The 22,738-nt window shown below is 45.1% G+C and overlaps 1 protein-coding gene across 1 annotated transcript; it reads left to right on the plus strand.

Annotated features, from left to right (window-relative positions):
- The first annotated feature begins 301 nt into the window (after positions 1-301).
- Positions 302-22,594, plus strand: LTV1 (LTV1 ribosome biogenesis factor). Its single transcript, XM_090040908.1, has 11 exons — positions 302-598; positions 3,387-3,518; positions 6,996-7,184; positions 10,433-10,520; positions 12,258-12,387; positions 13,189-13,426; positions 14,513-14,640; positions 15,447-15,583; positions 15,872-15,924; positions 18,324-18,524; positions 19,234-22,594. The coding sequence occupies exons 1-11, from the start codon at positions 596-598 to the stop codon at positions 19,345-19,347; spliced, it is 1,413 nt and encodes a 470-aa protein (XP_089897034.1). The 5' UTR covers positions 302-595; the 3' UTR covers positions 19,348-22,594.
- The last annotated feature ends 144 nt before the right edge of the window (positions 22,595-22,738 follow it).

The raw sequence follows: 22,738 nt of genomic DNA on the forward strand, positions 1-22,738 counted from the left end.
CCACAAGAAGCTTCGTGATGTCACGGGAAGGCAGAGGTTCCAGCCCCAATAACTTCAAGGACTACAGAACCCAAAGCCAGGGTCCAGCAGCAGCGCCCATAGCGCATGCACCCACCAGTGACCAACCACAGCCACCCAGGGGGTGGAGCGAACTCCGCAGGGAGTTCTACTCCGCTCCCCAACGGTGCCTAACGTCACTTCAACGCGCCGGCATCTGCAACCTTGCCCGAGCGGCTCCTTCGCGCATGCGCTTTTCCCCCTTCGGGCCCTCTCACTTCCCATCCCTTCCCTCGTTGCTTTAGCGGAGTGGGCCGAACCATTCGTGCCGGTTCGGAAGGGGGCACCAACGGTGACGCGTTCTCTCTTAGTCCTTTTTTCTGCGCGGAACACTCACTAGAACCGCCCACGCCCCCTTTTGCCACCGCTAACGATGGCTATTCGCCGACGAAACGGAGGTGGTGGGGGGTTTCATTTTCCTTTCCCCCCCACCAAAGGGCGGCACTTAGCTTGTTCCAACATGGCGGTGGCGGTCGGGAGCCGCGTGTGAGGGGCGTGTGGTCTGAGTTTTGTCCCCGCGCGGTACCGGTTTCACGCCATGGTGAGCCGGGAGTGGCGGGGAATGGGGGGCGGGAGAGCTGTGGAACCCTCGCGTCCCATCCACCACCGCGCGGCGGGCGCTGGGCGCTTGGGGGGGGGGTGCAAGGGGACGTCACCCGCTGCCCTGGGTTGTGGGCCTAGGTGACCTCCTGAGGTCCCTTCCAGCCTTCATTTCCAAATATCAGACAAAACTGGTATCTGCCCCCCCCATCCCACCCCATTCCCCTCGGCATAACAGCGGAGCTTCTAGTTTATGCTTAACTGGAGAAAAACTTGTAGTTTTATGGGATGAGGCACCTCGCCCTGTGCTCACCCCCCTTTTCTGAATCCTAGATCTGCCCATGGGTGTCACTGTGGCACGGCTTCATAAATTGTGGCCCTTATCAGCTCTACCTGAGCTGCCCCCCTGGCTGCCTGTTTCCCAAGTCGGAAAAGCAGGGTTGGATGATGCTCCTGATAACAGCAAGAGGTGTTAGGAGCAACGCCAGCCCAGAAAGCTAATGTTACCACTGGGAGAATGGGAGATGTGTTTTAAACAAAGGCATAGGCTACCTTCAGAGTATGAAATAGCAGTAGGTGACTGTGCTAAAGGTTGGGGGTTGTCAGTATGAGAAAATAAACAGGAACTCAAAGTGAGGATAAGGAAGAGACAGGTTAGAAATAACGGTAGTGCGGTATCTGTAGCTGCGTGTTGTGTAGGGAGGAAATATTAGCTCATTTTTATTATATGGAGAAAGGCTATATATTACCACTACATTCTGCAGATGTCCAACAGATGTTAGTGGGGTATATGAAGGTAGCGCATGTTTTTTATTTGTGGCTGTGTATAGGCAATAATTAGAAGTGGAATTCATTCTTTTCCAGTCCAGTGGGTTTCATGTCCACTTTGAAACTTAATCCAGAAGACTACTTCCTGTGGGAAAGGGCATCCTGGTTTTGAACACTTCTGTTCTACTAGTGCAGGGGCAGGCAGTTATTTCAGGTGGAGGGCCGCTTACTGAGTTTTGGCAAGCCATTGAGGGCTACATGACAGGCAGCCAGGGGAAAATAAATATTAATTTTCTAAATTTTTTAGGGGCCCCGTAGGCCAGATAGAATGATGTGGAGGGCCACATCCGGTCCTCGGGTGCATTTTGCCCACCCCTGTACTAGTGTTTTCAGAGCTGGTTCACAACCATGGTGTTTGCTTTACTCTTGGGTATCTCAGGCCCCTGCCACGTGTTAGCAATTGTTAGCATAATATATGTTAACCTCACAATAAATTCAAACTGGCCACACATGGAAAGTAGTTATCATGCCATAAAAATGTCTGTCCAACTATAAAAAGAACCAACCAGCTACAAAGTTAGAGCTTGAAAATGTGTGCCAACTTTATAGCCGGTTTGTATCCAGCTTTAATTTGAATATGTAACAAGAACCCTAATTCTGTGTTATTTCAAGGTGTAACATTTCAAAACGCAAGCAGTATTAAAGACGCATGCTGGCAACCAGCGAGTCTTATTCCTAAAGCTGCATATAACATGTTTGATTTATATTTAAGATTAAGCAAGGCAGAGAAAATTAGATTTATACAATTTCATGCTCAAAATATTCTGACAACCTTCCCACCCTTCAGGATTTTCAGTAGGTGGAACAACAAATATTTGTCAGCATATATAGCTATTTTTCAGTCAGTTGTACTAACAATAGATTATTTCAGTAAGTTAAGACTGCTTTAGAACTGTGAGGAATCCAGAATGCAGCATGGTTCTGGAGGTTTATTGGGTGAGGCAGTGATGAGCAGGTATCCTGGTTTTCTCTGATTTAAAAAAAAAATTCCTAATTTTAAGTTAAAAAAATTGGGCATTCTTTTAAAATCCCTGGTGATGAGGCAGTTGGTTGCTCTATGAACAGCTTTGCTATCATTTTATTTCTGGTCAAACATTTTGTAAAAAGTGTGGTAAGCTCTGTCTTAAAGAATTTCCACATGTCTGTTTCTCTGGAAGTTTCTGCTTAAGTTGCCATGCCTGGAATTGGCACTCAGGCACACCGCCCAACTCTGAACTAACAGCTTCCTAAAAAGAAACAACTGTGTGTTTATATACAATGCTGTGGGTTGGCTAATTATCATTGCTGAAGGAAGGACAGGTAATTGTTCCTGCCCTTCTCCTTTACTTGCCCCCCTTCCCCCACCCATTTCTATGCACACACAAACACACACATTCACAGAGCCACACAAGTGTAGCCACTATATATAGTTGAAATGAAAGGGAAGATTTGTTTCATAACTTCTTTTACTGGGTCAGACCAAATGGTTGGGAGAGATCTTAGATAACCTTTCAGAAAAAACCTTCAGGTCTGGAAAAGAAGTGGGTATAGCCTAGGTGGCAATCTCCTTGAAACAGCACACCTTGCTTGAGGGTGGCACTGCTGGGCATGCAAGTTTACTGGGTAGGTATAACCTATATCCTGGCCTGAACTTTCCATCAGTCATGTCCTGGCATTATGTCCACAATCAGTCCGTAATTATGTTTGGTTTATATATTTCTGGAGCTTGCAAATACATAGCTGCATTCACACAGTTGGAGGATGCAAACCATGCCTCTTTGGTTGCTGCTATGGATGTGACAAGAATAGATGAGCTAATAAAACTTACTGTTGTTGATTTCTTTTTTTAAGCCCAGCTGTATACAACATGCAACATATTTTGGGACTATAGTGAGGCACCTGTAGTGGGATAAGAAAAACCTTTTGTAAGAGAAGTTTAGTGTTTCACTTGTTTATGATCAGCACGACAATGTCTTTTGCAGCCTCACAAGAGGAAGAAACCCTTTATAGAGAAGAAGAAAGCAGTAACATTCCACCTGGTGCACAGAAGTCAGAGGGACCCTCTAGCAGCTGATGATACTGCACCCCAGAGAGTTCTGTTGCCTGCACAGAAGGTAAATGCTTGCCCTAGGCATGGAGATTCATATTAACAGTTCGTTCTTCTTAAGAACATAGTATCAAACATTTTCTTTTCTTATTTTTACATTTCCTTGCAGACAGCACCAAAACAGTAGATACCTATGAGTCAGAAAAATTGTCTAGCCACACATAGTTATGATGCTTGTGAGGAGCTATAAGATGCTACCAGTGAGGGCCAGGGACAACAGACTTCCAGCCTCATATTCAATCCATACTGTCTAAGTATACTGAAAACATCTCTGGAACCTTAGTGTTTTTGTTTGTATTTTTTCTCTAAAATACTGTGGGTTGTAAAAACTAAGATGAAAGGTTTTGTTTTCCTCTAAAGATATAGACCCCCAATTTAGTTATAGTGATTGGGAGCAGGGCTTAAGGGGTTGGGGTGATGTTTTCCTCTATCCTGGTTTCGGGCTGTGGGCTGAGGAGGGAAAGGAGGATTGAAGTAGTCAATCAGAGACTGCGTCGCTGGTGTCATCATGAAAGCTTCAGCTTCCACAGTCACAGTCCGCTCTTCGGTGAGAGAGGCAGTGGTCTGCTGGGAAGAGACAGCCTCCACTTCACTCTGCTGGGGAAGAACCTCTTCTCAGCCAGACTGGCTGACCTGCTCAACGAGGCTTTAAACTAAGTTGTCCGGGTGATGGGTGGATAACTGCCACTGCAAGCCTACTAGGCAACTACTGCATAACCAGCAAGTTAGGGCACCCAAGGGAAACCACACCTACCACAGCCCTGGAACAGTGTCTGCCTGGGAGGGCAAGGAAGCTTAGAGCTTCCAATGGGACACTTATGTGTCTGTACACCAATGCCAGGAGCTTAGGGAACAAACAGAAGGAACTGGTCCTCCTACTAAGCAAGAAAGACTATGATCTCATAGGGAAAATGGACCTGGTGGGATTCCACCTGTGACTGGGCCACAGGTATAGATGGCTATACTCTGTACAGGAGAGATCATACAGATAAAAGGGATGAGAGTGTAGCTTTCTATGTCAAGGAAAGCTACACATCCCTGAAAATTGACATTGACACCCAGGGAGGATGACTGGAGTCCCTCTGAGTTAAAATACATGGGGATAGTGGCACAGGGAACATCATGGTAGGAGTCTACTACAGACCTCCCAACCAGAAACAAGAGCTGGACCAGGAATTCGCCAGGGAACTGGCTGAGGCTGCACGCTCTCGGTGCATGGTTGTCATGGGAGACTTTACTTGGACATCTCGTGGGAAGAGCATTCGGCAAAATCTGATTGGTTCCTGACATGCATGGATGAGCTCTACCAGACTCAAGAAGTCTATGGGCCGGACAATAGGTAAAGTGTTGCTGGAGCTGGTACTGGCCAAAGCTGGGTGATAGTGACCACGAACTGATCACCTTTACTGTCCATCACAAAGCTGGCAAGTCAGTCAGCAATGCAGAAGTCTTTGACTTTAGGAAAGCTAACTTTGACAAGCTCAGGAGGCTCGTTGTTGAGGCCCTAAGGGCCCATGACTCAGCAGGAAGAGGAGTGGTTGCTCCTCAAGGGGGCAATCTTGACAGCACAAGGTTGTCCATCCTGTCTCAGAGGAAGGATAGCAAAAGGGCACAGCAACCCCCTTGGCTCAGCAGGGAACCTGAGGTCCTCCTACACATAAAAAGGGAGTCTCATCAAGGATAGAAGGCTGCAACAACCACCAAGGAGGAGTACTCAGCACTGGTCCTTGGACCGGTTCTTTTTAATGTCTTGATCAACGTTGTGGACATTGGTGTCAGAAGCACACTGGCCAAGTTCACCGATGACACTAAAATTTGGGGCATAGCGGCCACATCTGAGGATAGGCTAGTGATCCAGGTTGACTTGGATAAGCTTAGTAAGTGGGCAGATATAAACCTAATGACGTTCAGTACTGAAAAATGCAAGGTACTCCACCTTGGGGCAAAAGACGCACAGCATGCTTATAGGCTCAGCAGTTCTACGCTTGCTAGCACCATGGCTGAAAGAGACTTAGGGATCATGATTGGCCACAAGATGAACATGAGCCACCAATGTGATGTTGCAGCTGGTAAAGCAAATAAAACTCTGGGTTGCATCCACAGATGCTTCTCAAGTAAATCTCAGGATGTCATCCTCCCACTCAAGGTTCCCTCTAAGGTATGTGCGTGCACGGCCACACACAACTAAAAGTGTGGCCGCGCACAGCCTTTTCTAGGCCACGCACCAGGAGAGGCTTGGGTGGGAGCCTGGTGCAGATTCCGCCAGCTCTGGGAAAGTGCTCCGTTCCCCCGCATCAGGGCCGGGGAGTGGAGCACTTCCCTGGAGCCAGTGGAGCCCGTACCAGCCCCCCGCCCGAGCCTGCATCCCTGCCTTGCCTCACCTCAGGGAGGAGCTGCTGCCTGCCCCAGTGAGGCTCCGCCGGCTCTGGGACACTGCTCTGCTCCCCGGCATGGCCTCTGGGGGTGTGTGAGGCAGGCAGCAACTCCTCCCTGAGGTGAGGCAAGGCAGGGATGCAGGCTGGGGCGGTGGGCTGGCTCGGGCTCTGCTGGCTCCGGGAAAGTGCTCCACTCCCTGGCCCTGATGCATGGGAGCAGAGCACTTCCCCAGAGCTGGGGAGCCCACACCAGGCTCTGGCCCCAGCCTGTGGCCCTCAGCCCTCTTCAGTAAGTGTCCCACACCGGACTGAGGTGGTGCGTTCACAGACCGCTGCTCCTTAGAGGGAACATTGGAATCCCACTGTACTAAGCCTTGGTGAGGCTGCAGTTGGAGTACTGCATCCAATTCTGGGCTCCACAATTCAAGAAGAATGTCGAAGTTAGAGAGTCCCGTGGAGAGCCATGCAAGTGATCAGAGAGCAGGAAAATAGGCCTTATGATGAGAGGCTGAGAGCCATGCAACTCTTCAGCCTAGAAGAGAGCAGGCTCAGGGGTGATCTGGTGACTGCCTATAAATACGTAAGGGGTGTGCATCAGGATCTGGGGGAATGTCTGTTCACCAGAGCGCCCCAAAGGATAACAAGGACCAACAGTCATAAATTCCTCCATGACCATTTTAGGCTGGAAATAAGGAAAGACTTTTTTAATGTCCGAGCGCCCAAGGCCTCGAATAGACTCCCTCCAGAAGTGGTGCAGGCACCCACTTTGGATTCATTCAAGGAACGTTTGGATGCTTATCTTTCTGGGATCCTTTGACCCTAGCTGACTTCCTGCCCCTGGGGCAGCGGGCTGGACTTGATCTCTCGAGGTCCCTTCCAGCCCTAATGTCTATGAAATCTGGTTTTCTTCTCTAAGCCACCCTTTGCCAGACCCTTAAATTAATGTTGCATATTTTTTTCTTGTGTATTAAGTATTATTTCTCAAAGGCATCTTTTGTGTTATTCTGAATCCAAATATTTTCTTGTTATGCCTTTGGGACTCACCTTCTCACTAATGAATTTTTAACCTTTCTTAATTTCTTAAATTTGCTTTTGTTCACAATTTCAAGGGAGATCATGACAAGAGGAGAGAGGAGCAGAGGAAGTACGGAGTGTTCTTTGATGATGACTATGACTACTTGCAGCATCTAAAAGAAGCCTCTGGTCCCTCTGAGCTGGTCCCTTCTGTATCTGGTCCACAGAGCAGGATTGTGGTAACAACAGAAGGAGAGGTAGAAGAAGAAATCCAACAAATTCCAGTAAGTGAGGTATTTGTGTCACCAATCCTTGTTTTGTATTTTTCTGATGTGTCCTTTATCTAAGTGTATCACCCCATTTTGTGATAAATGGTAATCTTGCTCGCCAAATATTCAGGATCTTATTTTTTTCCATCTTTGACATTTTTATATGGCAATAAGTAAAATCTATAACCTATAATGGCAATAATCTGCATTATATTAATCAGTTTATTTGCTAAAACACTGCAGTGACTTTCACCATGGCAGTATCATGTAGGTTTTTTGTTTTGGTTTAGATATTTTTTGACTGTTAAAAAAGCCCTTGGGGTGCCTGCCACTTTTTTAAGAAGTCAGGCAGCTTGCAAAGCTGCTGGCAGGTGTGGGCCAGGGCTAATGGTGAGTCAGCTGACCCAGGAATCCAGCAGGTGAGGCTAGGCCTGATTGAGGGAGTCATTTGACTTGCAAAGAGGGCTGGGCTTAGAGCAAGTATAAGCCCAGGCCCTGACAGAAGCCCAGCAGTAAGATTTACTGTCTCCTGAGAGAACATCACCTCAATGGGAGGACTGCAGCTCTGGAGTACCACCACAAAGAGGACATCTGAAGCAGTCTGGAGGTTTTGGGTAGAAACTAGGGCTCAGGGATATTCCTAGGGTCCCAGGCTGGGGTCTGGGTGAGCCCAGAGTGGGGGGCTCAGTGCGGAAGACCTTATTATAGGGTCCAGGTGAAGCTCAAGGAGAGGGGCTCAGTGCGTAAGACCTACTGTGCGGCCCAGGTCAGCCCAGAGATAGACTGGGAGCCTAAGAGACTTGCTGAGGAGCCTGAGGGAGTGGACCTCTGAGTGGGTGTGGGCTGCGAGGCTGGAGAACTGACCCCAACAGAATGTCACTGGGCTGCTAGCAGGGCCAGGGCCCAGAGAGGCCGGAGGCAGCCACAGCAGGAGGGCTGCTGAAGCCAGAGGGGAGCCCAGAGTTCTCAGCTGGCTTGAGGCGGGGCCAGGGCATAGGAGAAGCCACAGGAAGGGCCACCACCAGAGAGGAAGCGGGATCACTGGCCTGTAGCCCAGAGTGAAGATGGCCAAGCCAGAGCTATCTGAGGAGTAGGGGAGCCCAGGAGGAGTGGCAGCAGAATGAGCAACCCAGAGAATTTTGCTGGCCTGTCAGTGGGGCCAGGGCCCAGAAAGGGGCCAAAGGCTGGACATGGCCACATTAGGAGCTTGCTGGAGCCAGAGAGAGGCCCAGAGTTGTCAACTGGCCAAAGGCAGAGCGGGCAGGACCTAGGATAGGCCAAAGGTCCAGGTGGGGCCACTGCTGGAGAGGAAGGGGTCAGAGAAATTGACTGCCCAGACTGAGAATGGTTGGGACAGAGCCATCTGATGTAGAGCAGGGTCCAAGACAGCACCAAGACTAGGGAGCCCAGATGTAGGAGAGCCGGGGCCAGAAGCATCCTGGAGGAAGGCGAGAGCTGAGCCCAGAAGGGGGCCAAATGAGAGCCAACAAGACTAGGGGGTGAGAAAGAGAGAGTGCCAGGGCCCAGGGAGCCCGGAGTGGTGACATCAGTAAGGGGCCAAGGAGCTTGTAGCCAGGGCCTAGGCTGGTATGACTAAAAACTGCACTCTACTAGTGTTTGGGGTCACAATAGTGGGACTGCTCGTGGCAGGAGTGGAAGGGTCCAGCAGCTGGGTATAGAGAGAGGCCCAGCGAGGGTCCAAGGGGTCTGGCAACCCAGAGTGGCTGAGTGAGGGACCCAGGGGACTGAAGACATGAGTGAAGCTGTGCGAGAGATCAAGGGTCTGAGGGCCAGAAGGGTTATGTGAGTGTAGATGTATGACAAAGAAAATGTCTATGATGATGCAATCTGCATAGTGTAGGCAAGTTATGGAGCCGTGCAAATAGCCCGTAAGGCAAAGGACCAGGTGGTCAATAGAACAAGACCAGGTCTGGGAAGCCCTGGGGCAGCCTTCCCTTTTATAAACATAAAAGACATCAAGATGTGGTGGGCAAGTGAAGAGACCTAGGCGGGGAGCAGCAGCACCTCCCCCACCCTCTATCTGGTCCTCAGTGTGGCTTCGGAATCATGGTGGGGGCTCCCCCATGCTTGGAGTACTCTGATTGGCCATTTCTGTCAGCCAATCAGAGCATAAATAGAGCATTATGGACAGACAGACAGAGTTGGGCTTTTATAATATTAGAACGCCCTAACTACCAGGCTATAAGCACTGTTCATTTACAACCCTCTTGTTGAAGCTTGAGCCACTGGACTGTGAAGAGTCATGGAACAAGAGGGAACATGAATTTTATATCAACAAAGAGAAAACTCCCTTAGGTTTGGGGAACTATGGGTTCTGGCACCTGTGGCCATCGTCATTGCTGTATTTTATTTATTTATCGTTTAACTAATTTTCTATAAAAATATTAAACAGAACCTGTGATTTCACAAGGTCCCTTCCAGCCCTAAAATTCTGTGATGCCTGGTGCTTATGGGAATTTTTGGTGTCAGGGGCGTGGTATGGGTTCCAGTCCCTGTTCTCCAGCACTGTTTTACAATAGTTTTTATTGGTTAACAAGCAAAAGTATCCAAAACTGCAAAACTCTCAGCTGCCCACAGTCAGAGCAGTGCTATCCTTACTGGGTTTGTAAAGTCATGCTCTCATGCTTTTGGTCTTCCTTGACCTGAGTGGATCATTTTCAGTCGGTGCTTTGTCACCTAGGTTGTTTCAGTTTAGGTAAACATTTCTTCTGAATTTCTTTCAGCCATGAGTCAGTTGCCTAAGTCCTGGAAGGAGCAGGAATATAGCTATCTGCCTGGTCCTTTTGTGTCTATTGACTAGCCCAGTGGTTCCCAAACTCTGATGGATTGTGTACAACCAATTTAAAATGATACAACTTTAAGTACCACCAGTAAATTTTTGTCATATAAAGTAATTTTAAAAAATCTGTTGATGTGTACCGCTGACAGGGTGCCTGCATACCACAGACTGAGAACTGCTGGCACCTCCCTGTTGTGTGATCAGGACAGCCTTGGGAGGTACTTAGTTCTCCCCTTTGACTATAAGAAACTTAGGAACTCTAATCTATTAATTTGGTTCATCCTCTTGGAGTTAAGGACCTACATTTTGTGTGTTGCATCATGTAAGTGGAGGCACTTTAGAGACGGGTAAAGATCTGGCCACTGATACCAGCTGAAATCCTACTTTCTCTTGGTCAGTGCCCCAAACCTATTTAAATTAATAGCTTTGTGTGTGTGTGTTTTGGGTTTTTTTGTTTTTCTAGGTTCCTTCTATTAATTTGCCTTCATCGGTATTTGCTTCCGTGTTTGAAGAGGATGTGGGACTATTAAATAAAGCTGCTCCTGTTTCAGGTATCATGAATCATTTTACTCTATCTTTTATAGTGCTAGGCCAGGACTGTCCAACTTCACCACAGCTCTGTGCAAACCATATCCTGAGGCTTACCACACAAGCATCTTCTTCCTGCCCTACCCCAATGGGTAATAGTAGCAGGACATAAGCCCTTCCCTGATGCACAGCAATGAGAAGCACCTGCTGGGGCCATGGGCTGCATATTTGCTGTGAAGCACCTGTGTTGGGCCATCTTATAGTCATAAGTTACAAGGTCTACCCAAGCTGAGCAGCTCCACTGAGTTAACATGGTTGAGGCAGATCCGATAGTCACACCAGATCAGTGGTGGCAAACATTATATCCAGTTGCTTTACACGCACAGTCTGTATGGCCTCATTTACATCCAAGCTGACTGGGGCAACTTTTGACATTAATCTGGAGCTGAACTTGAATAGATTCAGGCCTCTGGAGGTCTAGTAAAATGCCATCACTTCTCAGTCGTCACACTCAGCTCAGTTTCGATCTAGGTGGTAATATTGCCTATGTTAAAAATAATCTACTTATTCATACTGGGTTTGCATATTTAGTATTATAGCCTTATTTCAGGTAAAGCTCAGTAGCAGAGGAGGAAAAGTGTCCCCAAAGCTGAGAACAAAATGTTTTATTGCAGCAAAACATTTTATTTGTCAACCTGTTATTGTTCCATAGTGATGCCTGTGAACCCCAGTGTAGAGCTGAGGGCTCATTCTCAAAATTTCTCTTGCTTTTTATTCTCAAAGTTTATTTTCCTTTAGGGCAAGGCTGTCCAACTGGAGGCCCTTGAGCCAAATGCAAGCCACAAGGAGTTAAGTGCAACCCCCAGGCTCCTGCGCAGTCATTTCTCCCCTTATCACTCCATTTGCAATGGGGAAGTCCATGTGGCCTCGGGGCCCATGGCTCACCCTGGTGTGGCCCATGCAGCGTGTGGCCTGCAGGGTACACGGCCCCTGGCTGCTTGGAAGTTGGACAACCTTGCTTTAGGAGCAGATAGAAGAATTACATTCATCTTCCAGTATTAACATTTTAAACTTTAACACGGTTTCAACCTTGCTTAATTTAGTGCGATTATGCCTCCATGTGCATTTGAGTAGGAATTTATTATGTTCTTATTGCGAGATTTAAGCATCCAGCCAGAAAAGGGAATGCTAGTAATAGTTTTGCAATGACTTAAAGTAGAGGAGTAGTTTGTGGTCCCTGCATATAACTTAGAGTGAGTCTTATTTTCTGCAGTACACGATACATATATTAACAAATAGCAGTAATTATCACAATTGAAAATTAACTCTAATTGCACAAAGAACTCCTAAGAAAACTTTGTAACTACTTTCTATGTTTTCAGTATGCCACTGAGTTAGGTTTTTATCAGCTTTTAGAAATGGGGAAATTGAGGCTGGCGTGTTTCTGACTTGCCTATGGCTAGAGAGAAATTTTGGTGGTGCTGAAACTAGAATTTATTAATCCCCTGTGTTCCAGTTCTATGTTTAGACTGTTGGATATACATAACTTATAATGAGCATGTATTGTTTTTAATTAAAACAATATGCACTGCCAAATTAAGCCCAGTCTTTGCTTGGAAGCAATTCCTCCTTCCTTTGTTTAAGGAATATTTATAAACACTATAAAGATCTTTGTTAAGTGCAAATTAGCACTTATGGATTTGGATGGCTTGGTTATGTCATGGCAACTTCAATGCAGTCCTTCTCTCTCTCTATCTCAGGACCTCGTTTGGATTTTGACCCTGATATTGTTGCAGCTCTTGATGATGACTTTGACTTTAACAATCCAGATAATCTTCTTGAAGACGACTTTATTTTAAAGGCCAGTGAACCAGGGAATGGAAATTGCCGGTATATGAAGCTTTACAGAACTTTTAAACAATGTAACAATTACTGTTAATATTGCTAATATTTTTTTTCAAATCTATCTGTTAGAAAACCAGAAAGGTTTCATATTATAAATTAGGCTTATGCTTGATATCAGATCTGTGGTTTAAACAAAGGCATTAGCAGGCATAGTTTTGCTGGTGCTCTACAAGTTCAGATTCATTTTGTCCTGGGTTAAGGCTGTTAAGTGAGCATCTTTTGCCAGCACTAACATCACAAATAAATATGTATGTGCTTTATGTTTTCAAGCTGGTTTAACACAATTTCAAAACTTGCCAATATGATAGCCAGTAATGTTTCCAGAGGCCCTTTAAATACACTTCAGTGACAATTTAAAAAAAATCTAAAATCCATCACTTCATATTATTTCTAGCTTTTGCCATTGTATACACTTCTACAGTATAACGAGCACTTAAGCAATTTTACTAGTATTAATACGCCAGTATTCTACTCCTTTTCTTTCCCTTGGCCAATTCCTGATGTATAAGAAATCAGGAATGTTACAAGTGAATTACGTTGTTGAAGGCCAATAGTGAAACATTTTGACCATAAACCTTAAAAATGTACTAGATTACACTCTTTCACTTTAATATTAACCTCAGTCTTACTGTTAAACTTGTTCTTTTTTTGTACCTACATGAGGAGAATCCTTGTCTCTTTTCTTAAACTTCATCCATACGTTGCTAAACTACTTTAGCATAGGCTTAAGCCATGGTGAAATAACAGAGTAAGCAGGTAACGGGAATTTTCCTTTTTAATTTTTAGTGGCTCTGATACTGAGGATGAAGGCGAATGGGAAGATGTGGATGATGATGAAAGTGACAGTGATGGAAATTATGATTCAGAAGGTCCTTTATCAGACGATGAAAGAATCAATGGAGAGATGAAGGAGTTTCTTTTCATGCAAGAGGAGACCAAGAGCCGATTCACAGATTATTCCTTGACTTCTTCAGTCATGAGAAGAAATGAACAGCTTACCCTGCTGGATGACAGATTTGAGAAGGTAAGGCAGCTTAGGGATACATATACCGAGAAGAGCAGCTGTCATTTGAAAATTCTGTTCTGTTTTTATTTTTTCATTTAAGTCTTGCAGTCTGATCCACACAGGCATCCCTTGTCCCTGTGCAAAATCCTCATGGCCTTTATCTCTCAGTGATGTTATAAGTTCTTCACAAACATTGTATGATATGCAGTGCAAATTTAAAACAGCTTGCATCAAATATAGTTTTCTCATTCATTTTAAAAGCACTAGCGATATAATCCTAGCATTGACTCTCTTTTTTTCACCCCTCACCACTTCCTTATTTTTCTCCCCCCTGCCCCCAGCCTCCCAGATCGTAATTGGGGGTTTTCATTACTAATAGCGAACTGCCTGCAGGAAGATGCTGAATCCTAGGTAGTAGAGACGCAATTTTTTTTCATCCCCATTTGTAATTTTGTAGGGGCACTTTTCTCTTGTTAGATGGTGTTATACCAGAGGTGCTTAACCCCTGGCCCACAAGCCAGATCTGGCTCCTGGCACCATCTCATCCAGCTTGCAGGACTCCCCACGGGTCCTGCAGAGAGTCCCGTGAGCTGTGGCCATGTGTGCTAGATATAATGTGCAGGGCAACATGGGGTCTGAGCCCAACACACGGTGTGGCATGGGACCCCAAGTGCCCTATCCCTGCTGGGCAAGGACAGCACAGAGCCTGATCCAGCCCTAGGACTGGCCTCAGGCCATTCTTCTGGCCTATGGAGCACCACTGTATTAAGCAAATTATAAGTTTAAGGTGTATTACGTCTTTTATACAACAAGGACACAAAGTAAAACTTTTCTATTAAACAACATTGGCCTTATATTTCATCATCATCCCCAAGGCAAAAATGAAATTTGATTGTATCATGTTGAAAGGGTAACTTCAGTGGGGAAGATAGATTTACCCTATTATTTTATTCTATAGACTTGTTTAAAAAATGTGTAGCAAGAAAGTAGAATTGAAAATATTACTAGATTCTTTTAGACTTTCATATTTAAATCAGCTTATGAACAAATTTGTTTAGTATAAGAAATGCAGTGTACATGCAAACTTTCTTTTTTCATTTTTAGTTCTATGAACAGTTTGATGAAGATGAGATTGGAGCACTGGATAATGTGGAATTAGAAGGCTACATTGACACTGATAGTCTTCGATTAGAAGAAGTCCTGAATGACTACTATAAAGAGAAAGCTAAGGAGTATGTGCAATACACTTTGCTTTTGATTTACTATAAATAGCTCTAAGTGTTGATGCATTGTAACTTGCTTTTGCTAAAAAAATCTTTGTAAAGTATTCTGTCTTACATTATCACTGAATTGCAGTATGCTGTCTACTGGCTAAATGTATATGACCCAATTTGTTGCTTCCAGAGTGGGGCGAGTACATCTTTAACAAGCAGTTGTCCTGATGATACAGTCCCAAAAAACATAGGGACTATATTATCAAAACACTGCGCCAAGTACTCTTGAAAGTGGAGGGGGCTTATTTAGTTAATCTACTTTTGATACTTCAAATGTATAAACCAGTGGGTTATTATGAAGGCACTTGGAGAAAACAGAGGAAGGGAATTTTGTCCTACACGAAATGTAAGACTACATCCACTTTAAACTTGCTGTATCCAGCTGCGGTGCCCTCAAGGTTGCAGTCAGTATTGTTCCCTGTGTGCTATACCTACTAGACTGGAATCATTGTAGCCACATCCATGCGACTCTTTCAGCAGTGTGATTTTCACTGCTGAGTGACAGTGCCATTTAGCCAGTCCCTCAGTCTAATGAGCTTGCCTGTAATACTAGATGGACACAGTTACTCTGCTTCCAGTTTAGGAGGTATGCTGAAGGGCACTATTGCAGTACACAGTAAACTTAGCAGATATGGGCTAAGAGTATTTAAAAGAAGTACATGTCGGAAAGGCTTTCCTGTTTTAGGGAAAAGCTCAACAAAGAGTTAAAGTGAAATTATTTTTTAATATTTCTGCCTCCCACACTTCTCTGTTTTCTCAAAAAGCTGTGTGAAACTTGATATTCTTGAATCCTGTGAAGATTTAGAGTCCCCCATGAATGAGAAGAAAGAGGAAGGAGAAGAAATTGTAACTTTAGTTATTGAAGAAACCAAAGAAAAATGGGATTGTGAATCCATTTTGAGTAAGTGTATGGCATTCATTTGCTTTTTCCACAGGTAATAAAGCAGGTGATAGATTGTCTGCTTATTTGTAGAAAAGTTTCTAGTCAAAATAGCTTACACATTTGGCTGGCAGATTCATCAGACATTCTCAGTAAACACATTTATTTTTCAGTGTTATGTGAAAATTACCCACAATTAGTTATGATTCTTTCAAATAATGTATAACTTTAAAAATTGTAAAGTAAGAGAACCACTTCTTAGTTCAATTCACTTCTTTTTTTTTCTTTTTTTTTTTTAATTTGCTTTAGGTACATACTCAAACTTGTACAATCATCCAAAACTTATTGAGGAACCATCAAAGGTAAAAGCCTTTTATTCTTTACTGTATGAAGTGCGTAGAATTCTGAGCACGTTTTGTATCGTCAAGAGACTGCTATTTTCTAAGGGTACAGCAATAGAGATTTTTGGGGCCAATACCAATAACCGATTTTTAAGGAGGCATATTAGCCGATACTAATCCAGTTTCCAATATGCAGCCTAGCAGCTTGGAGAGCTGCATTCAGCTGGTAAGTCTGTTGTGGGGGAATGGCAGGGGGAAGGGAAGAGGTGTGTGGGGAGGGGTGGGGAACAGATCGAGACCTCTGCAGAGAGGGAGGGAATGGGCCTGGGGCTGGGGCTGGGCCTGCCCAGCCAGGGCAGGGCATGGGACAGCCATGGTGGGGGAGGCGGTTCCCACTGCTGCGTGCACCCCAGGACAGCATGGTAGGGGCGGGGGGTGCCCCCAGATCTGGAGAGGGCAGGGTACAGCTGCAGGCTGGAGCTGCACTGGGCTTCCCCCAGTGTGGGCTGGACCGGGCTGTGCTTGGGGCAGGTGGCAGTGCCAGCAGGGCAGATACCAAGGGGCTGCAGCCACCCCAAAGTTTTCCGTAGCCCCTTCACTCTCAGTGCTGCTGCCACCCGCTACAAGCGCAGCCTGGCCTGGCCCCCGCTGGAAAGAGCCCAGCATAGCCCCAGCCCCAGCCTGCAGGGCCAGCCCATGCCACACAGATCCAGGGCACACACCCCCCATACCTTTCTGGGGTGCACATAGCGGCAGGAGCCACCCCCCTGGACGAGCCACGGCTCCATTGCATGCCCTTCCCTGCCCTGCCCCAACCCACCCCAGCTGCGCAGTGCCTGTCCCAGCCCCACTCCCTCCCTCACTGCAGAGGCCTTGATTTGCCCCCCCCCACACCCCTTCCCTCCACCCTCCCCTTCCACTGCAACAGACTTAGCAGCTGTATGCAGCTCTCCAAGCTGCCAGGCTGTGCTCCTTGCTGCCTATATGCTGCTCTACAACTGCATGCATGCACAGGGCATTTATCAGCCGAATGATTGACCACATCAGGCTGATACAGTCAATTTTCTTTATCAGTGCCAATTCAATATTGGACCGATATATCGGTGCACCTCTACTATTTTCCCAATGGCTGCATTTTTTTCTTTAAGTTGAGTTAGAAAGTGTTGCATTTGTCAGAGTATATCCCTAAATAAGATGTCTCAAGCCACTGATGTGAATAAGAATACTGCCCATCACTACACACTTTTTGAACATAAAGTTAATACTATGAGTTGCCATCAGCAATTCAACAAAGAGAAGCTATGTTTAGATTCCCATGTGCACATTTAATTCATGCATTCAAAAATCTCCCAGAGGTTTCTATTTTTAAAAATGTAAAGAAATGAGAGGGAAGCATTAAGGCAAAGCTTAGTTATTATAAACACTGACAAGTTTAAATTTGTGTAATCAGCCATCCATAATCCACAAAGAAAGGTGGAGCTAGTAAGTTTGCATACCAAAAATACTAAGAAAGTAAAACAAATATGTTTGAGAAAACAGTTTTCATGAAGATAGAACTTTGCTTCCTGTTTTAATTGAAGGCTGAGAACATTCATTCTCCTTGCTTCTGTTTTGCTGGAGAATTTTCGAAAGAGAAAATCTGATTTTATATACCTGACATTTCTAAGGTTTAAAAAAGAAGATATGCAACCTCTTTTCTTGTGGAGGCCTTTATAAAGAAGGCAGAAGTATTTCATAGATTTCATAGACATCAGGGCTGGAAGGGACCTCAGGAGATCATTGAGTCCAGCCCCCTGCCTAAAGGGCAGGAAGTCAGCTGGGGTTATAGGATCCCAGCAAGATAAGCATCCAATTTACTCTTGAAGGTGTTCAATGTAGGTGCTTGAACCACCTCTGCCGGCAGACTGTTCCAGACCTTGGGGGCTCAGACAGTAAAGAAATTCTTCCTTATGACATCAATCTCTACTCCCTCGTCCAGGTGATAGGTCACCTGGTCGTAGAAGGAAATGAGATTGGTCAAACAAGACCTACCCGCAACAAACCCGTGCTGGCTATCCCTTAGGATGTTAGCCTGGGCCAGTCCATCAAGGATGGCCTCCTTAATAAACTTTTCTAAGATCTTCCCCAGGATAGTATACATTCTAACTTTTTTGTTTTGAAAATTGCCTTTGAGTAAGACTTAAATATTAAGTCAAGAAAGTTATTTTCTCTGTTTTTTATGTGTACATGTAACCTGTGTTGGTTTTGGAATCTGTAAACGTGTCTGAAGGAAGAATTTGCCTTGGGAAATTTCTGTGTTGTTATTATAAAACTTAGTGATTCTGTGCTTTTGGAAGTAGGCAAGAGTGATTTTTAGTAAATAGAAGAAAAGGGAGGGTTAAAGAAAGTCATTAGGCAGATCTGTTTTATTTGTGTCTTAGCCCAGACCAATTAAAATTTCCCAGAAGACTGGAATCCCACTGGATGTCTTGCCTCAAAGAGGTCTTACAGCTAAGCAGACTGAACGCATGCAAATGATTAATGACAGTGACCTGCCAAGAGCATCGACACAGCCACGTTCCAAAAATGAGAGCAAAGAAGATCGAAAAGCTAGAAAACAGGCTGTCAAAGAAGAACGAAAGGTAAAAAGTAGCATCGGGGTTTCTCCTTTTTTGTGCCTGTTTTTTTTTCCTTGTCGGTCTTTGTAGTAAAAGCCCCCGCTGTTTGCAGTTCAGTTTGCATCCTGTCTTGCCAGTGAAGGTCCCAGATTCCCTGTCAAGCTCCAGGCCATCTGAACTTGAACTGGCAAGTACTGTAGATTCATTCCACAGGTTAGAAGTTTCAGGTAGGAGGTGGGGGGACTTCAAACCTAGAGGCCTAAGATTGCAGTTTCTGGCTGTTCACGTGAAATCCCTTTGCTGCTTCCTATCACAGACTTCAGTCTGGTCATTGCTCTGTGAAGCTAGTCACCAACCTTCTTTCAGTGGTCTTGGGATTCTCTGCAGTCACAGAATGATGTGCAGACAAGTCGGGGCAGAATACTGGAAAATTTGTGTTTCCCCCTTTCACCCCTTCAGTGCGCACACAAAGTAGGAAAATGTGTTTTAACAGTTACCATTCCTTCAAGTTCCCTCCTCTTCTCAGTTTCTTCTTCTTCTTTTCACTTAAAAGACAGGCAAGAGAACAATGCACAGTGGTATTACTTCTGTCTGTTTATTAGAGGTATGCTATATAGCAGTTATTCCAAGATCTGTCTGGGGTTTTGAAGGTGATTGGGAAGGGGAAAGTCCTAACGCTTCCCTCAGTAAATCCGGAAAACAGTTGTAATGTGTTAATACTTTCTATGTTCAGGAACGCAGAATGGAAAAGAAAGCCAACAAATTGGCCTTCAGGCTGGAGAAAACAAGGCAAGAAAAAGAGCTGCTTAACCTGAGGCAGAACATTCAAGGGCTCAAGCTGTCATAGTTGAACTGACTCTTATTGTGGAATATCCTTGCATTGATGCTTTGTGCCAGAATCCTGGGATGGATGCTGCTGACTTAACCTTGTCCCATCATGTCAGAAATGGAGAAAAAAGGTGTTTGAGTAACTCTACAACCAGAACCTATCATTTTTTATTATTTTTTGTAAATGTATAGATGAGGTGAATCATTTTGTTATAAACTAAAATTAATAATATTGTATTTTTATGAACATAATATGGCAACAAATGATACACTTAAGATACACTGGGAATATAGTATGATGCTCATTAATAGAGAAGTATATTTTTCTGTGCAAGTGTCATGTTCTAACAAATGTCTGGACAAATGTATTGCAGTACATAAATTCTTCCCCTTTATATTGGTACTTAAATACAGTTACTTTCTTGATTTAACATAGTCTCATATATCAAGGTTATGCAGATTTTTTCACAGCACCCCTGTGCTGTTTATTGCCTATGCATCTGATGTAACTTGTGTGTTACCCGGTTTAAAACCTCAAAGTCAGAAATGACTGTTAATGTTGCTCTTGAAATTGAAGTTAGCCTGGTGGCATTAAAGACGCTATAGCAAACATTGTACAAAAAACAGTAATATATTAAATTGTTCACAACCAGAAAAACAACAGAAAATAATGTGTGGGGTGGGGGTGCATTGTGTGTGTGGGGGGGGGGATCGTGTGTTATAGTATGTATTTGGTGTGTGGGTGTGGTCTGTGTGCTTAGCCTCTAGTCTGCCAGTTCTGTAGGTCAAGAAGGCATGCAAGGATTCATTGTATCCAGCTGCAAAACTGAAGAGCAGGAATTCTTGCATTTCCTCCAATGGGGAGTGCTCATTGCCTGGCTGTTTGTCCCCATCTACTCCCCGTGTTGAGGCAGGAGAAAACAGCACAGTGAGATGCCAGAGGTTTAAGCAATCCACCTGCCATCTGCTGTGGTGCATACAGATGTTTTGGGAAGTGCTTGTCTGTATGCTCTTTAGACTTCAAACATTACATCCACCTGGGGCCTTAACCAGAAATCATAAGATAATCATTTTCTATTTGTAAGTTGTCCACCTGCTCTTTGATTTTCTTTTAATTTATCTCTCTTAGTTTGTCATATTGTTTGCTGTGTTCCAGTTCAGTGACCATACATAGCTGCTTTTGGAAGTGTCTTTGGTTTCTTCTGCATGAGCCACTCTAACCTAAATGAGATTGACAAACCATTTGTTTTTCCCCCAATTTTACTGTGTTATGCTAAACTAGTGGTTCCTAAAATTACCTTTACATTCTTACGAATGCCTAACAAAGAAGAGCAAATGTAAAAGGCATTTAAAAGTGCCACTACCACTGGAGATTCGTTTGTGTGCTTGTTTGATTTTTTTTTCAGCTTGAATATCAGAAATTTAGTCTCCATTTTTTTAATAGTATCTCCCCCACATTCTGCCTTAACCAAATCATGAAGTAGCAGCAGGGTGGATTTTATTTAAATCAGATTGATTTAAATCATGATGTAAATCACTGGTCAGGAAGCTTCAATTTAATCATTGTTCTCTATACAAACTTGCAGAGACAAGAGGGTTGATGGGTAAGTAATCAGGTCTTTTATCTCGCATCTCCATATACTGCTGTTAACAATGATGTTAACTCTGGAGACACAAATCCCGTTTGAGAACTGAAACTAAGGATCAGAGATGCTTAATAGGAACTTCTAGACCAGGCTTGTCCAACATATGGCCCGCAGGGCACCATGCAGCCCGCCAAGGCATTTTCTGAGGCCTGAGGTGCTGTGATCACAAACAAAAGTAAACACTGTTTACTTTCGTTCCCACCCCTTGTCCCTCCCCCAGCCCCTCAGCGGCTTCCTAATGGCTGCTGAAGGGCTGGGGAAGGGACAAGGTTCCCACACGCACCGCGTCATCTTGATGTTGCCTATGCGGTGCATGTGGGAAGAGGAGTAGTCGTGTGCTGCTTGGGACAGGATGAGCCCAGCTGGAGCAGCAGGGGCTCAGCTGCATTTTCCCCCTACCTGCGCTGGTCAGTCCTGCTTCTGCTGGCTGGTGCCGACCTGCCCGGCCTCCCGGTCCCCAGCAGCACGTGGGAAGCCAGTACAGGGGGGCCTCGTCCGGCAGGGTCCTGGCGTGACCTCTGTGGGGCGAGGCAGCAGGAGCCAGTGTCTGCCAGACCCCGTGCTCCAGGCTTGCAGTGCTGAGGCCACCGGGGCTGCGTGCGCGGGCGACCGGGCACCACGGTGAGCAGGGCTGTACAGGTGGGAAGGTGAGGGGCTGCAGTACAGCATCCGCCTCGCTCCAGCCCCACCTCGGGCAGTGCCTGCTCATGGGGCTGCGCTGCTCGGGGGATGGAGATGTGGAGCTATTTATTTCTCCTCTTCAGTCTATGGGGCAGTAGCTGGCTGGATGCAGAATGGGTCCCTCCTTCCCCTGCCCACCAGCAGCTATCGTGAACCTTACAGTAACAAGCAGGTGCAGTAGGGCTGTACAGGCAGGGTCTCTCTGGCTCAGGACAGAGGGCGTTTGAATATGGCTCGCTGGCCCACTGGGTGATAAAAGTTCATGATCCAGCCCCACATTCAAAAAGGTTGGACACCTCTGTTCTAGACCAGTGGTTCTCAACCTTTTTTGTGCCAGGACCCATTTGTAAAAATTTGATGGCTAGTGCCTCTCACGCCCAACCTGCTGCCCCCCACCCCCAGGCTCCAGCCCCCTGCAGTGTGGGGGGCAGGAGGTGGGTGTGTGGGAGGGGGTGGGTCTGGGCCATGCAGTACCCCAAGCAGCCCCTTGCAAGGTGTAACTGCTAGCCTGCAAGAGATTAGCCAGTTTCCCAAGTTTTTCTCTTTTAAAGGAGAATCTATTTTTAAAGTTTGTTCACAATCTTTCAAATATTCTTGTGACCCACAGGTTGAGAAACACTTTTCTAGACTGAACACTGAGTCTCATTGGGTAAAGTGATTTTCTTTAATCTTTACTAATCTATAGCCTCTGGGAACCCTGTAAGATTGGGCCCCTAATATAGTCCATGGCCTGTTGTGGCCTACGTATAAAACTTTTCTAAAAAGGTTACATAAATATATTGTCTCAAATGGTATATAAGTAGGAGTTATAATCCCTATTCCACGATGATATGAGCTTTAACATATCTTAAAACTACCTTTTATACAGGTGTTTTTTTTAAAAAGCATCTTAATCAAGAAAGTAAAAAAATACGATTAAATAAAAGAAATCTGATTTTATATTTTGAAATCCTATTGTTTTTGTTTATTTATTTTTTAAATTGTTAATTTTTATCCACCCTGGGAAACAGCCAATCTTCTTATGGTAATGAGAAGAAAAAAAATCATGTAGGAAAAAAAATCTTAATATCAGGCCTTGAGTCT

The sequence above is a fragment of the Crocodylus siamensis genome, chromosome 1 (assembly GCF_052110815.1).
Source record: "Crocodylus siamensis isolate JL-2025a chromosome 1, ASM5211081v1, whole genome shotgun sequence".
Taxonomy (NCBI): Eukaryota; Metazoa; Chordata; order Crocodylia; family Crocodylidae; genus Crocodylus; species Crocodylus siamensis.

Coding starts and splice junctions, on each gene's coding strand:
- LTV1 (XM_090040908.1), top strand. Junction 7,185..10,432: donor AAGAAATCCAACAAATTCCA/GTAAGTGAGGTA, acceptor TTGTTTTTCTAG/GTTCCTTCTATTAATTTGCC. Junction 15,584..15,871: donor GGATTGTGAATCCATTTTGA/GTAAGTGTATGG, acceptor AATTTGCTTTAG/GTACATACTCAAACTTGTAC.